The 14264-nt window shown below is 49.9% G+C and overlaps 2 protein-coding genes across 3 annotated transcripts in view; one reads left to right on the top strand and one right to left on the bottom strand.

Annotated features, from left to right (window-relative positions):
- The first annotated feature begins 3467 nt into the window (after nucleotides 1–3467).
- On the top strand, nucleotides 3468–4937 carry LOC135816944 (uncharacterized). The gene has a single exon (XM_065330050.1). It carries the CDS (start codon nucleotides 3468–3470, stop codon nucleotides 4935–4937), a length of 1470 nt encoding a protein of 489 aa, XP_065186122.1.
- Nucleotides 4938–11752: 6815 nt separating this feature from the next.
- LOC135818203 (eukaryotic translation initiation factor 4 gamma 1-like) overlaps nucleotides 11753–14264 on the bottom strand; it is a 55849-nt gene continuing 53337 nt past the window's right edge. For both annotated transcript variants that reach the window (XM_065331552.1, XM_065331553.1), the window contains exon 26: nucleotides 11753–13460. In XM_065331552.1, coding sequence (XP_065187624.1) covers nucleotides 13285–13460 — 176 coding nt within the window. In that variant the 3' untranslated portion in view covers nucleotides 11753–13284. The remainder of the gene's footprint in view (nucleotides 13461–14264) is intronic.

The raw sequence follows: 14264 nt of genomic DNA, 5'->3' as shown, positions 1-14264 counted from the left end.
ATTCCAACCCAGGAGACAGAATTCCTCGGGTTGACAGTGAACTCCGCAACGATGGAGCTGAAGTTACCCTCAGACAAGATCAAGAATATCAAGTCCGAGGCGAAAAGTCTACTGCAAGCAGATGCCTTGACGGCGTTGGCAGTTTCCAGATTTCTGGGCAAACTGAACCATGCGGCCCAAGCAATCGCTGCGGCACCATTGTTTTACAGACACCTGCAGAGGTGTCTACAAGTGTCTCTCGAGGAGGGGAATCAAGAGTACTCCCATCCTTGCCATCTGTCACCAGATGCCAGAGAGGAACTGACATGGTGGACGGATCACCTGTCTCACAAGAACGGGAAACAACTCCTGTTGGCGAAGCCGGACATGGTGATAGAGACAGATGCATCCACAATAGGCTGGGGAGCATCTTTCAACAATGTTCGAACAGGCGGACCATGGTCCCCACAGGAACGACACATGCACATCAACTGCCTGGAATTACTGGCGGCATCCCTTGCGATCAAGAGCTATGCCAAGGATGCTACAGATGTTGTGATCCATCTAAAGATGGACAACACGACTGCCCTGACTTACATCAACAAACTGGGAGGAACCGTATCACCGGAACTCAACCGGTTGACGAAAGAGCTCTGGGTGTGGTGCTTTCAGAGGAATATCACTCTCAAAGCCTCTCATCTCGCGGGTTCGTTGAATGTGATTGCCGACGAGGAATCCCGAGTGATGAAAGACAGATCGGACTGGATGCTATGCCCGAAAATCTTTCAAAGGATAAACTCGAGATTCGGCCCACTGGATGTGGACCTCTTTGCCTCTCGACTGTCCCATCAACTCCCACAGTATGTGAGTTGGAGACCCGACCCAGTAGCAATAGCCACAGATGCCTTCACAATGAACTGGAAAGTTTCGAACGGCTATGCCAACCCACCTTGGAACTTGATAGGCAAAGTCCTGCAACAAGTCCAACAACAGAATGCAGAGATTATGCTCGTGGCACCGGTATGGCCGGGCCAAGTGTGGTACCCAATGCTATTGGACATGCTGATCCAAGAGCCTTGTCTCATAACGAGCTCCAGAAGCCCGATCCAACCAACTCACCCAGTCAACGAGCCGGAGATAAACCCACCCCTAGCCGTGTGGAATATCTCAGGTCAAGATACTCAGCAGAGAAGCTTTCGGGAGAGGCTTCAAAACTTCTCCTCGCATCTTGGAGACAGAAGTCTGCAAAAACTTATGATTCCCTCTTTAAGAAATGGGCATGCTGGTGTGTCGAAAGGGACATTGATCCCATTTCGGGAGATATAGCCGGCGTGGTTAACTTCTTGGCTTCTCTTTATCAGAATAAGTACCAGTATAGGTCCTTGTGTAATTATCGATCTGCAATATCATCTATCCACGACAAAGTTGATGGATACGAAGTGGGATCACACCCAATGGTAAGCAGACTACTGAAGGGCGTCTTCCATGAAAGACCACCCCAACCTAGGTACTCCTCAACGTGGGACGTATCAAAGGTCACAACATACCTGATCTCACTAGGTCAGAACGAGCAAATGTCCCTCCAGGATATAACGTTCAAAATCACGATGCTGTTGGCCCTCACTAGGCCATCGAGATCGGTGGATCTTGTGAACCTTGATATAAGGTTCAGACAGTTTAGCCCGGAGGGCGTAACATTTCACCCGACAAAACTGGCAAAGCAGTCCAGGCAGAACAAGAAGATTACAGAGTTCTTCTTCCCAGCATTTAAGGACAATGCACTATTGTGTCCTGTGCAAACATTGAAGGACTACGAAAGTAGGACCTTGGCGAATCGAGCTGATGATGAAAAGCAAGCTCAACTCCTGATTGCTACAATACAACCCTACAAAGCGGTGTCATCATCGACCGTAGCCAGATGGATTAAAACAGTTCTGGCGAAGGCCGGAATCGATACGGATATCTTCAAAGCGCACTCGGTGCGAAGTGCTGCAACTTCAGCTGCAGCAGACGCTGGGGTCACAACGACCGATATCCTCTCTGCAGCAGATTGGAGCAGTGAGAGTATCTTCCAAAAGTTCTACTACAAGCCTCAGAAGAACAACACCTTCGGGAAGGCTGTCCTGTCTACCAAGCTGTCGACCACTGACAAGCTACAAAATCACGTTGATATGGAGACAGAGCATTCTGAAATATAATTACAGAATGGCTCAGACCACGCAGTGGTCGCCAGCTATTCTGGATTATATGAAGAATGTGATGTCGAACATATCAACGTCCCTTCCCTCCCACCCGTCTACGTTGATATTGGGATAATGCACTTGTTAGAGGCTCGCTATCAAAGGCCGAAGAGCAAGTGTGGAACGGACAGTTTCGACAACAAAAAAATGTGCGCTTTCCAAGATGCCAAAGGGCATGCGCACAAAATAAAACACAAAATTCACAGAAAACATGTAAAATACACTACAAACTAGCTGTCAAGTAGTTAGAGAATTAGGCCAAACACGTTGATATGTTCGACATCACATTCTTCATATAATGCAGAATAGCTGGCGACCACTGCGTGGTCTGAGCCATTCTGTAAATGTTCGACAACGTCAGCCATTACTTCTTCACGGAATCGTCATCTTCACCTCTGTACAAAATGAGCTGACCGGGATAATAAAAAACGGCTTTTTTTTCGCTCTGGCGCATCGACTGCGTAGACAGTGAGCTGCCGACGACGGGAGCCACGTAGCAGGAGGACGAGGCGAGTTTTTTTGATACCGCCACCTCTTGCTGCGCCCGAAGTCGCCACTCGCGGTGGTGTGACGAGCCCCCGAGTGGAATATCTCCATCCAGCTCCGAAAAGCTATGAAGTACGTCAAGGAGAGAGAGAAGAGTGGGAGAGAGGGACGGCGCTGCTTGACGTTTGGGTCGTGGAATGTTCGCTCCCTTGTGGAAAGGAGTGGCGGCGTAGCTACGGCGAGCGTTTCTGGCCGAGTAGCAGAGGACAAGAAATGTCGTCGTGTTGCTGCCGAGCTGCGCAGGTTGAGCGTGGCGGCGGCTGGATTGCAGGAGACACACTGGTTCGGCGATGACATTAATTTTATGTCGTTGACGGTTTTACTATCTTGTGTTCGGGTCGCCCCGTGCCTGGCGATGGAACTCCGGGCAACAGACGAGGAGAAGGAGTCGCCCTGGCACTCAATAAATTTGCAACAGACGCGTGGAAGAATGGTGGTTCGGTCTGGCGGGCTGTGGGCCCTCGTCTTGTCACTGCACGTCTCAAATTCGCCCTGCGTGGGGGAGAAGTCGCATGGGTGACGGTAGTCAGTGCGTATGCTCCGACTTATGCAGCTCCGCGTGCCAGCAAAAATCAGTTTTACGAACAGTTGCAGGAGGTAATAGCTGGCGTTCCTGACAGGGACTGCTGTATTCTGCTTGGAGACTTCAGCGCCCGTGTGGGTTCAGGAACAGCTGACGATGGCTGGAGTGGTGTGCGCGGCATGCATGGTTTTGGACAGTTGAATTCCTCTGGAGATGAGCTACTGTCGTTTGCAGCAATAAATAATTTGTGGATCTGCAACACCTGGTTCCCCAAGCGGGATATCTTCAAGCGGACGTGGCAGCACCCCGGCTCTCTGCAGTGGCACTGCATCGACTATATCTTGATGCGTCAGGATCATCGGCGATTTTGCAGGGACGTGCGCGTTGTTCGTGGTGCTGAGTGTGGCAGTGACCACCAGCTGCTTTGTATAGTCTTTGAGTTCCCGCATCGCCCGGTGGGGGTTGCCCGACGTGGAGCGAGCCGGGGGCGCCGATTTAATGTCGGCAAGCTGCGGAGTAAGGCGGTGGCCGAGCATGATCAATCGGATTCCTGCGCATCCACGTTACAAGACGTCAACGATGTGGGACGTCGCCCCCCGCGCTGCGTGACCACCGCGGACAAGTATCGTGCCGCTTTATCTGCTGGATTGCGAGATTGCTGGAGCAGCGATGGTAGCGTTGGGGAGAAGTGGACCCATGTGCGCAATACCGTGGTTGCCACAGCCGCTGATGTATTGGGCCCGATCGAACGCCGTCAGGCCGACTGGTATGATGACAACTCTGCAACCATACAGCCCCTTCTGCGCGCCCGCAATGAGTGCTACGCGGAGTGGCTTGCCCACGGTCAGCAGAGGGGCGACACGTATTGGGCCAGCTTCGGGGCTGCTCGATCGCAGGCGCGCGCAGCCGTTGTAAATGCCAAAGAGGCTTGGATTTTGAATAAGGCACAGGAGGCAACAGAGGCGCGCTTCAACGGGGCAGTCGTCTGGAAATGCGTTCATGCTATCCACGCTGCATGTGAGGGATTAACTCCGTGCAAGACTTCCGCCATTAAGGACGAGAATGGAAACCTGTGCCAGTCGACTGAGGATCAATGCAAGCGGTTCCAGAGGCATTTCACATCTGTCCTGAACCCAGAGAGCTCGTACAACCCCGATATCATGGCTTGCGTTGAGCAGCGACCTGTAGTGTCGAGCCTTGAGGAACCACCAACCATGCATGAGATCTCCAAGGCCATTTCTCGACTTCGCAATGGCACCGCTGCTGGTTCATCGAGGATACAGCCAGAGTTGCTAAAGTTCGGTGGCGAGGAGCTCAACAACAAGCTCATGGAGCTGTTTGGAGATGTGTGGCGAGATGGCTGCGTTCCGCGGGAGTGGGCGGATGCTACCCTCATCCCCATTCCAAAGAAGGGAGATTTGTCGCAGTGCGACAATTGGCGGGGCATTGCGTTGCTGGATGTGGTCGGCAAGGTCTTGGCGAGTGTCCTTCAGAGAAGGCTGCAGGTATTCGCAGAGGAATTTCTCCCTGAGTCCCAGTGCGGGTTCCGGCGAGGGCGTGGCTGCTCTGACATGATCTTCACCGTCCGACAGCTCATGGAAAAGTCAATCGAACATCAGGCCAAGGGATTTTTGTGTTTATCGACCTGAAGAAGGCCTATGATTCAGTGCCCAGGGGGTGTCTGTGGCAGGTCCTCGGCCGTGCGGGAGTACCAGAAAAGCTTATCAACATCATCCAGTCGTTCCACGACCCCATGTCAGCATCGGTGCAGTTCAACAACATATTATCAGACCCGTTCAGCATTGGCAATGGGCTTCGCCAGGGGTGCTCTATGGCGCCGGTCCTTTTTAATATCTTTATGTGGGCCGTGATGACCCAGTGGCAACACCGCGTCAGGAGAGTTGACGGGGTTGGCTTCGAGCTCCGCTCAGCATACAGCAGCGATTTATACCGTAAACCCCGCCGTGACGACCAACACCATTGCCTTACAGATTCCCAGTTTGCTGACGACTCTTGTTTATTCGCTACGACTCGGTCTGGAGCGGGGGCAGCATTGTGCTGTCTTCACGAGGTGGCGTCGGGATTCGGCTTGACCATCAGTGCAACGAAGACTCAGTTTGTAGTTGTTGGCCCCGGCATCACGCTTACTGACCGCGCTCCCCTCCAACTTGGTCAAGCGGAGGTGGAATGCGTACCGCATTTCAAATACCTCGGTTCTGTAGTGGACAGCGGTTGCCGTTCGTCCCGGGACATCGCCGCAAGGATTGCCCAAGCCTCCAGGGCCTGCGGTGCTCTTCGGAGGTCTGTATTCTCCAATCCACATCTGCTGATGCACACCAAGCGGTGCGTATTCAATGCTTGCGTTCTGTCCCTGCTGTTGTATGGCTCTGAGTGCTGGACGCCCCTTCAGCATGACCTGCAGAAGCTCTCAACCTTCAGCATGAGGTGCATCCGATCCATCCTCAGGGTCTCTCGAAGCCGGATGTGGGACGAACACATCACCAACGAAGAGCTGCTGGTGCGCTGGGGAGACTCCGAGACGATTAAAGACAAAATTGCACATCGGCGGTTGGAGTGGTTGGGGCATGTGGCGCGGATGCCGGACAACCGCATCCCAAAACAGGTACTGTTTGGCTCCTTCTTGCAGCGTCGCCCAGCACATGGCCCACGCCGCAGATGGAAGGACTGTGCTGTCCGAGATCTACGTGCCCGTGGCGTGGAGGCATCATGGTATGATGTTGCATGTGAGTCTCGCGCGGAGTGGCGCAGCACCTACCAAGAGCCTGACAATGTGCCTGAGCCTCCGCCCCGAGTGGTATGTACGGTATGCGGACGGGATTTTGCACGGAAAGGAGACATGGCTCGGCATAAGTGTCTGGAGGAGCGTGCGCGGCCTGTGTCTGAGCAGCGGGGCGTTAGTCAGTGCGGGCGGTGTGGGCGGTGGCTGAGAAGCCGCGGTGGCTTGGTCCGGCATGTGTGTGCCTCAACGGTGGATGCCGCAGTGCCACCTGGAACTACCGGAGCGTCGGCACCGGCGGAGGGATGTTGTGCCGCGCATTGTGACAGGTGTGGTCGCTGCTTTCGCGGTGTCCGGGGACGGGGAAGGCATCGCTGTTCAAGGGTGGCGCATAGACCAACAGCAGAGGAGCGCTCAGCCTTCCAGCACGTGTGCATATGCGGCAAGCGGATGCGACTACCCGTGCACCTGGAGCGTCATCGAGCGTCGTGTCCTCTCTCTCTCTCTTCTCAAGTTTCCCAGTGATGGGATCACGTGACCCTTTTGCGGCAGTGACTCTACAGGACAGGACAGGTGTGTGTGTGTGTGTGTGTGTGTGTGTGTGTGTGTGTGTGTGTGTGTGTGTGTGTGTGTGCGTGCGTGCGTGCGTCTGTGTGTGAACAGGATCAAACGCTTCCAGCGGACAACAGTGGATCACCTCATTTCTCCCACTGGAGTGGTCCTAGCTTGAAGTGATGTATGACTATCACTTCTATTGACTAGCCTTGAGGCATGTACCAAACGTCAGCATGTCTGTGATATCAATACATCACACTTACATTTGAAAGCTATATGCTGGAAGGCAGTCAAGTGGGCTTTTCGTCAAACACAACCCTACCAATGAAATGAAGGCAACGGGCAGAGACCACTAATGGTAGGGCCACACAAGGTGGCTGTGCCAGTGGGGAAGACCCAGCTCAACAAGGTGTTATTGTAAGTTTGATCGGAACAGCACCCTGGTCCGAATCCTCAATATCAGTGAATCTTACTGGTCCGTGTGCCTGATGTGGCTGCTGCCTTGACTCGTGATGCCTACGATTGGATGCAAGCTGCACGAAGTATGTTGCAAAGAAGAGTACAATGGATCTTGAACTTAGCACGAGAGGCGTGCACTTCGTTGATAACAGCAGAACCTTTGCATGACTATCATAACACTCTCCTTATTGCAATATCTAGCCAATGCTCCATTTGTGGTAGCAGCTACCACACAACTACAAGTATGTATTCATTACCTGGCTGACTTGTATAAACTTGTGAATGCAATCATGTGATGCTTCGTGCACATATGCTCCCATACTTAGCGGATGTGCGTGTGTGTGTGTGTGTGTGTGTGTGTGTATGTGTGTGCATGGTTATGGGTGTGTATGTTCGTGCACGTACGTACGTGTACATGTCTGTGCGTTTACATGTACATGTACATGCAGACGTGTGTGGGTCTGTTGAAAAAAGCGCGTGAACACGTGTCAATTCACGTGTGCATGTATGTACGGGTGTATAGTAAACGTATTCTTTGCTTCATGCGTCCGCCGTGAATGAAGGTACGAGACTTTATGTCATAGCTTGTGGCGGTTGTTCTGTAAATAGTAGCACCGTATCCTGGCCATCCGCAGATGCCATTTTTTCACTTCAATTCTGCATTGTATTGGCTCAGGTGCTGTGTTTGTAGTGTCATCCTCTCTGCATGAATTATTTATTTAAAATTTCTTTCCCACCTCAGTACTGTATTTGGCTTGATATTGTTGCTGTTGTACATACAAGTATAGGCACATGCATTGACCTGCGAGGGTTTGTGTTTGGAGCTCCAGCAACCTGTTGGGGTTCGTGTTGTTTGTAAATTCGTGGTCTACGGATACAATGGTCTGGCTGGTACATCGCAGAATACTAGGACCCCTTGAACGATTCTGTCGGTCGTTCTTAAGTCCACCAATTGAAGACATGTGTGTGTCAAAATGTGTCAAAAATACAGTGTTGACGAAACGGTTGGTATCACCGCTGTCGGATTTTTTGCACAAACCAAAATTGGAGGATACACTGTTGGCTAATATCTCTTTCTAATTAAATAAGCAGGAAATAGCGAAACCCTTGTACAAACCAACGGTACGAAATTATAGCATGTTCATCCAAAATATCAGCGACTTAACGAAAACGCAAGCGACGAGCGAGAACTCAATTTCTCGTTATTTGTTATCGCCACGGACAAAACTTGGGGCAGAGAACAACTATTAGGTTGGATTTCGACAACGATCTGAGACGAAGAACTCACAGGAGACGTAAACCAAAGGACGACGAAGGTGCCGCCATTGAGTATTCGTCTCGCGATATCTTGAGAAAACTGCGAAATCTGGCAAATCTGGAAAATAAAAGTGCAACTTTTAGACGACTTTTTCTGAACTGGCGCACGGACTGGTTTGTACTTGAAGTAAAGTTCTCACCTCTTTTCTGCACCATTGCCTTATGCTTTTTTTATTTTTTTATTTTTTTAGTGTTTATTTGAATTCGGATAGCTCAACAGTACAGAAGTACAACTACAAAGAGTACCGAATAGAAGGCCCCGAGAAGCCACTGCAGACACGTCCCGGCTACGCCAAACGCTGCTAACTTATGGAGGAGACCCCTTGTCCAAACAGTGTCAAATGCTTTGCTCAGGTCGAAAAAACATAGGAGGCTAAATTGCTTCTGATCCTTGCATTCATAATTATAGCTTCTGCACAAGCCTCAGCAACTGCCAGGCGGTCGAATCGCCTCGCCGAAATCCAGACTGTGACGGGTCAAGGACCGGGTTCACATGTTGGTATAAGTGGCCAAATGCCACACGTTCACAGAGCTTTGAAAAGGTGGAAAGGAGTGAAATCGGCCTGTAATTGGATGCAGACAGTTTACTGCCTTTATTCTTGTAAATAGGCACAACCACAGCAGCCTTCCAGACATCAGGGAAGATTCCGGTGACGAAGGACTGGTTGAAAACTAGGCTGAGAGGGATAGCTATACTAGGAGACAGGGCTTTTACAGTTTTAGGAGTTCATTGGATATGCCATCTGCACCTGCCGCCTTCTTGGGCTTTAGGCGACGGATGTGTTGGGCAATGGCGGTGGGAGTAGTGCTAAAAGAGGGTAGTGCTGGGAGCCCGTGGTATGGAAAACCAGGAAGAGACCATGCAGGATCATCCGGTGTTCCAAAGCTGATGAATTGGCGATTCAGAGCATTGGCAATCTGGGTAGGGTCGTTGTGTACTGTGTTATTTTCATGGAGTTCAGCGATGATAGGGTTTCCAACAGGGGACGGCGAACGAAGCTGCTTAACCAACTTGAACAAATTAGGGGTGGATGCAATAATGGATGAGGGGTTAGTGCTAATGGAGGACACATACTGGCGGTGAGCCTCTCGAGATAGGATTCGTGCTCTGTTACGTTCGCACTTGTAATGCTCGTGATTGCTAGGGGTAGGATACTTGCGATACAAGCTGTACGAGTCTCGCTTCCTCTTTAGCTGAGCTTTAACAGCACGTGTCAGCCACGGGGGACTTGGTGTACGTCGTCTAGGGGCTGAAGAGCGCGACCGGGTGGGTAGGAAAGCGGAGCATAGACCATGAAGGATGTCATAAAATGCTGGAGCAGTACGGTTTGGATCTCCAAGCTTCAACTGGAGAGCAGCATGCCAGTTCACATTAGCAATGGATTCATTTAGAGCAACTAGGTGAGTGGGAAGAATGGAGGAGATGTCAAACTGACTGAAGTCAGGTATCTGGAAGGAATGGGAGCAGTGTAGTGTTGGGTGCAGGTGGTGATGCGGTACATGTCGGGATGCACAGACGGCCGAGAACAATTGAGTGGTCCGTCTGACCGAGAGGGGCTGAGGTGCGCGGATCGCAGATGTTGGCTGCAGTGTCAGTGATCATCAGGTCCAGGGCAGCCTCATTGCTTTTGTGGGAGCGGTGGGTCGAGAATGTGACGTGTTGCTGCAAGGAAAACATGTCAAGAAGACATGAAAGGTGGTGGCCTGCAGTGTCTGTTGTTGTTCCATACCAGGTGGAACATTAAGCATTGAAATCTCCCATGATGAGGACTGGCGAGCCAGGGGTCCGTATTTTAGTCAAGCAGCTTTGAAATGAGGCGTAAAAGTTATCTATCACCGACGGGTCGGTGGACGGTGGGCGGTAGACAGCCGCAATTTGGATGGGCTGCTGGCGCGTGGGGCAAGCACAGGTTGCAGTGGATGGCGATATCTCTACCCAGATAGCTTCGAATTGCGGAAGATGTAGGTCTGTACGGTGGGTAATAGGACCAAATGCACTTGAATTTACTAAGATAGCACCACCGCCATAGGCCAGGAAGTCGTTGGTGTTAATTTTATTCTCGGAGGTGGGTCGATCCCTTCGAAAACATTCATAGCCTGGGAAGGAGAGGGAAATTTGTGGACACAACCAGGTTTCAGTTATGCAAACAACAAGGGGACAGCTGGTCGTGAGAAGGTCGGGTAGCTCAGCAGATTTGTTTCTAAGGGAACGTGCATTGATACAGGCTACGGGAAAGGAGGCTAGGGGCGTTGAAGCATTTCCAGCGATGTGCCGATGAAAATATAGTGGACCGTGCTCAAATAATGAAAGAAAGCAATAGCCACTACAAAAATTGTAGTTGCGCAACCTAAAATCGCGTCCTTTTTGATCCACCACGTGCTTTCTTAGTGCGCATACGCAAAGCGATGAACTCAAATAAGAGACCGGGTCTCTTTATTCGGGCATGGTCTACTATTTTTCCGTGAGGCCTCTAGGAGGGTCTACTAATAGTACTATTTGAGCATGGTCCATTAATCGAGGAAATACGGTATACGCCCGTCGCAAGAGAAGCACGCAAATCTGCAAATGCACTGGATGTGAACCCACAGATTTTCTCTTATACTTATAGCAACGATAGTGAACAAGATCTGAATGAGACAGATCAAGACTTGTGCCAGATAACTGTCTACTGTAAAAGCCATATACTGAGGACATGTACAGCTGTACATGTACAGCTGTACATGTCCTCAGTATATGGCTTTTACAGTAGACAGTTATCTGGCACAAGTCTTGATCTGTCTCATTCAGATCTTGTTCACTATCGTTGCTATAAGTATAAGAGAAAATCTGTGGGTTCACATCCAGTGCATTTGCAGATTTGCGTGCTTCTCGTTAGCACTTCGCTATAATTATTATAACGAAGTGCTAACTCTAACGAGATAACGAGGAGAAATCTGTCGTTAGAATAGAAATCGTTATACAGAAATCGATACGTATACTGTCCTATTGAGTGTTGAGAATGAGTGAGAATCGTTACCTTTGGTACACGTAAACTAGTCAATTTTGGGAAATCGTTATAATATATGCGCCTCGTTAGAATAATAGCTTTTACAGTAATCCACAATACTGGCAAAGCCATGTGAATCGACCACCAATGCACACCTGGTCTACATCACACGGAGTACATCGGCATAAAACGGCCAAGACAGCTACCTATGCACATTCTACACTTGCTGGGGTAACCAGTATAGACAGCACGCTGCTTTGATAAAAGCAGACAATAGATGCACCGGTACCTTGAAGTGAAATTGGACACGCACACGCACACACGCACGCGCGCACACACACACACACACACACACACACACACACACACACACACACACACACACACAGGCCAGAGCACATTCAACAAGTTCTTGAAACAATAATGTCAGTCAATGAAACACTTTGGCGGTTGCTTCAGTCACTACACAACACTGCATATTGAAGAATGATCCAGTAGTACCACTGATCATTACTCAGCACCATCCAACAGGCTTGGCTGGGAGGACTTCCTAAGCAGTATCTGTACCGACCGAGGAGACATTGTGCTGAACACCAGCAGGCGACTGACAAGTCAACATTGGCCACTTGTCGTCGGTACATTGGAACATGGCTGTATACAGGCACACAGCCGGTGAGGTCACGCTGTGTGGAACGCTGCCAGTATGAACGCACAGTGGCACTGAAACGAAACGGTAGATGGAGACTTGACACACTGACACAACTAGACTGTCCAACGATGCGATGCAAAGGGAAGCACGGGGCGAAGACTACAGACTCACCGGGCTAGGCTTGGAGTTGTAAACCTCTTCTGTGTGCCCTTGTCAAAATGAACGAGCTTGTCTAATGTGACACGAGGGGTAGCACGGGGCGAAGACTGGAAACTCCCTGGGCTAGGTTCCGAGTTGTAATAATCCTCTTCTGTGCGCGCCCCGCACGGGGTTAAGAAAACAGATGGGTACACAAAGCAAAGAATAAATATTTAAAAACCGGCATAGCCATTGTAAAGAAAATGGACATCGACGAAAGAGACGAGAGAACGCTAGCTGCACAGAGTGCTGCTCGCTAACAAGCAACAAGTTCAGAAAACATTCGACTGACAACAAGCGAGACGCAAAACACAGGGGTTAAAACAGCTCAGCAACCGTCGTCCTATCTAAAAAGTTATAGAACAATCAGAAGAAAAAGTAAAAGGACAATGATCGGTGGCCTCAACGGAAGCATTTGGCAGCAGATCCATAATAGATCCATTGATCAGAAATAATGTTGACAAAAAAGATAGGACAGAGCAGATGATTGTTTTTAGTTTGTCCAATTCCAATTCCTGACAATTAATACTCAAGCCTCTTTCACGGGCAAAAGAAACACAATGGTTGAAAATGCAATACAAATGCAAATGCAAATCCAGTTCCAGTTCCAATTCCTGGACAACTACTACCGTCTTGCTGGCTTTTAGTATTTTACAACCTTTCACGTTGTCATCTAATTCAGTTCGCAGTTGCACAAGTTCAGAGCCAAAACCATAGCTGAGACGAATGAACGGATGGCTGACAGCACCATCATCGGAGTGCTGCACATGCAGAATGAACGGATGGCTCACACCACTATGACTGGATTGGAGGCTAGTCCTCATTCAGAACATCAGACACAAGCGGCGGTAAAAGCCAAAGAAACGTGTGGATCAAGCACAGAGCAGGGCGGCACATGAAGTATGAACGACGGGTGGCTCGCATATTGTTTCAGGAAATGGAGAAATCGGGACCAAGCACGGAAGCGGATATCAGCTTGACAGTTACTGGAGATGCTGGCAGCGGATGAACTGCACAACCTAAGCCAGGAACACATAGACGATGGCGAGGAGTTGCAGAAGCTCTTCGTTGACTGACTGCTAGTGATCTAAACCCTATTGGTCAGGGTACTCAGAGTGCAAGAACGCCAAGAATTGCTTGACAGAGTTGAGTGCTACACCGTGAAGGCAATCGCCTCCAGTGGGTGTTGCCATCGCCTCCCACTTGAAGAATGCTCCGTCATCGCATGCATCTCCAGAGTAAAACGCATCAAATAAGGACTGGAGCATACCTGTGGTGCATATGCACAACATGCACAACATGCACACACACACGCACGCACGCACGCACGCACGCACACACACACACACACACACACACAAACAGCAGCAGCAGCATCATCAGCAAAGGGACATGACATATGAGAACAGCACTATTGTGATACCTACTGTAATACCAGATGCTATTAGATACAGGTTTGGAAACGGAAAACGAAAGTTCCGATCGTCTAGCTTTGCAGGGGTACATGACCACGAGTGTGCAAGTCCGCAATCTCTCACACCACGGCAGAATTTTAATGATATCACAGTTTTCGCGGACATATGGCTCCTTGACACCATCACGAGTAGCCAGAGATGCAACGTGCAAGGAATTTGCACACCACAGCTATGGTAATCGAAGCAGAACAACGGATGGAAGATACATGCGTCCTAAAGCTGGTGAGCCGACACCGTATACCGGATGTTCATTAGAAGCACGGAAAGGCAGAGTACGAACCTGATCATACTTTCGCGTTCGCGATGGAAGCGAAGCGGCAAAATGAAGCTTGTGCATAATGTAAAACTGTTGCAATAAAACTACTAAAATAACTACAATCGCAAACATGTCCAGGTGCAAATTTGTCTGTGCAAGCAAATAATTGCGAACTAAAAGCGGCGCACGTTTACCGGTATACAGCACTCTGCCTGAGCAGGATTTCCTGATTGCATGGTAGCAAGAAGCTCAAGAGTAGAGATGAACCGATTGTCTTCAACTGAACTCAGTGTGTAGATGTGTTGGGATGTAGTACATGCACTGGTCCATGAGGTTCTTGCTT

The sequence above is a fragment of the Sycon ciliatum genome, chromosome 5 (genome assembly GCF_964019385.1).
Source record: "Sycon ciliatum chromosome 5, ocSycCili1.1, whole genome shotgun sequence".
NCBI classification, from domain to species: domain Eukaryota; kingdom Metazoa; phylum Porifera; class Calcarea; order Leucosolenida; family Sycettidae; genus Sycon; species Sycon ciliatum.
This window is presented reverse-complemented; position numbering and strand designations above follow the sequence as displayed.

Bases quoted from the DNA above. Each gene is read 5' to 3' on its own strand.
- LOC135816944 (XM_065330050.1), top strand. From the start codon at position 3,468: ATGCATGGTTTTGGACAGTTGAATTCCTCTGGAGATGAGCTACTGTCG.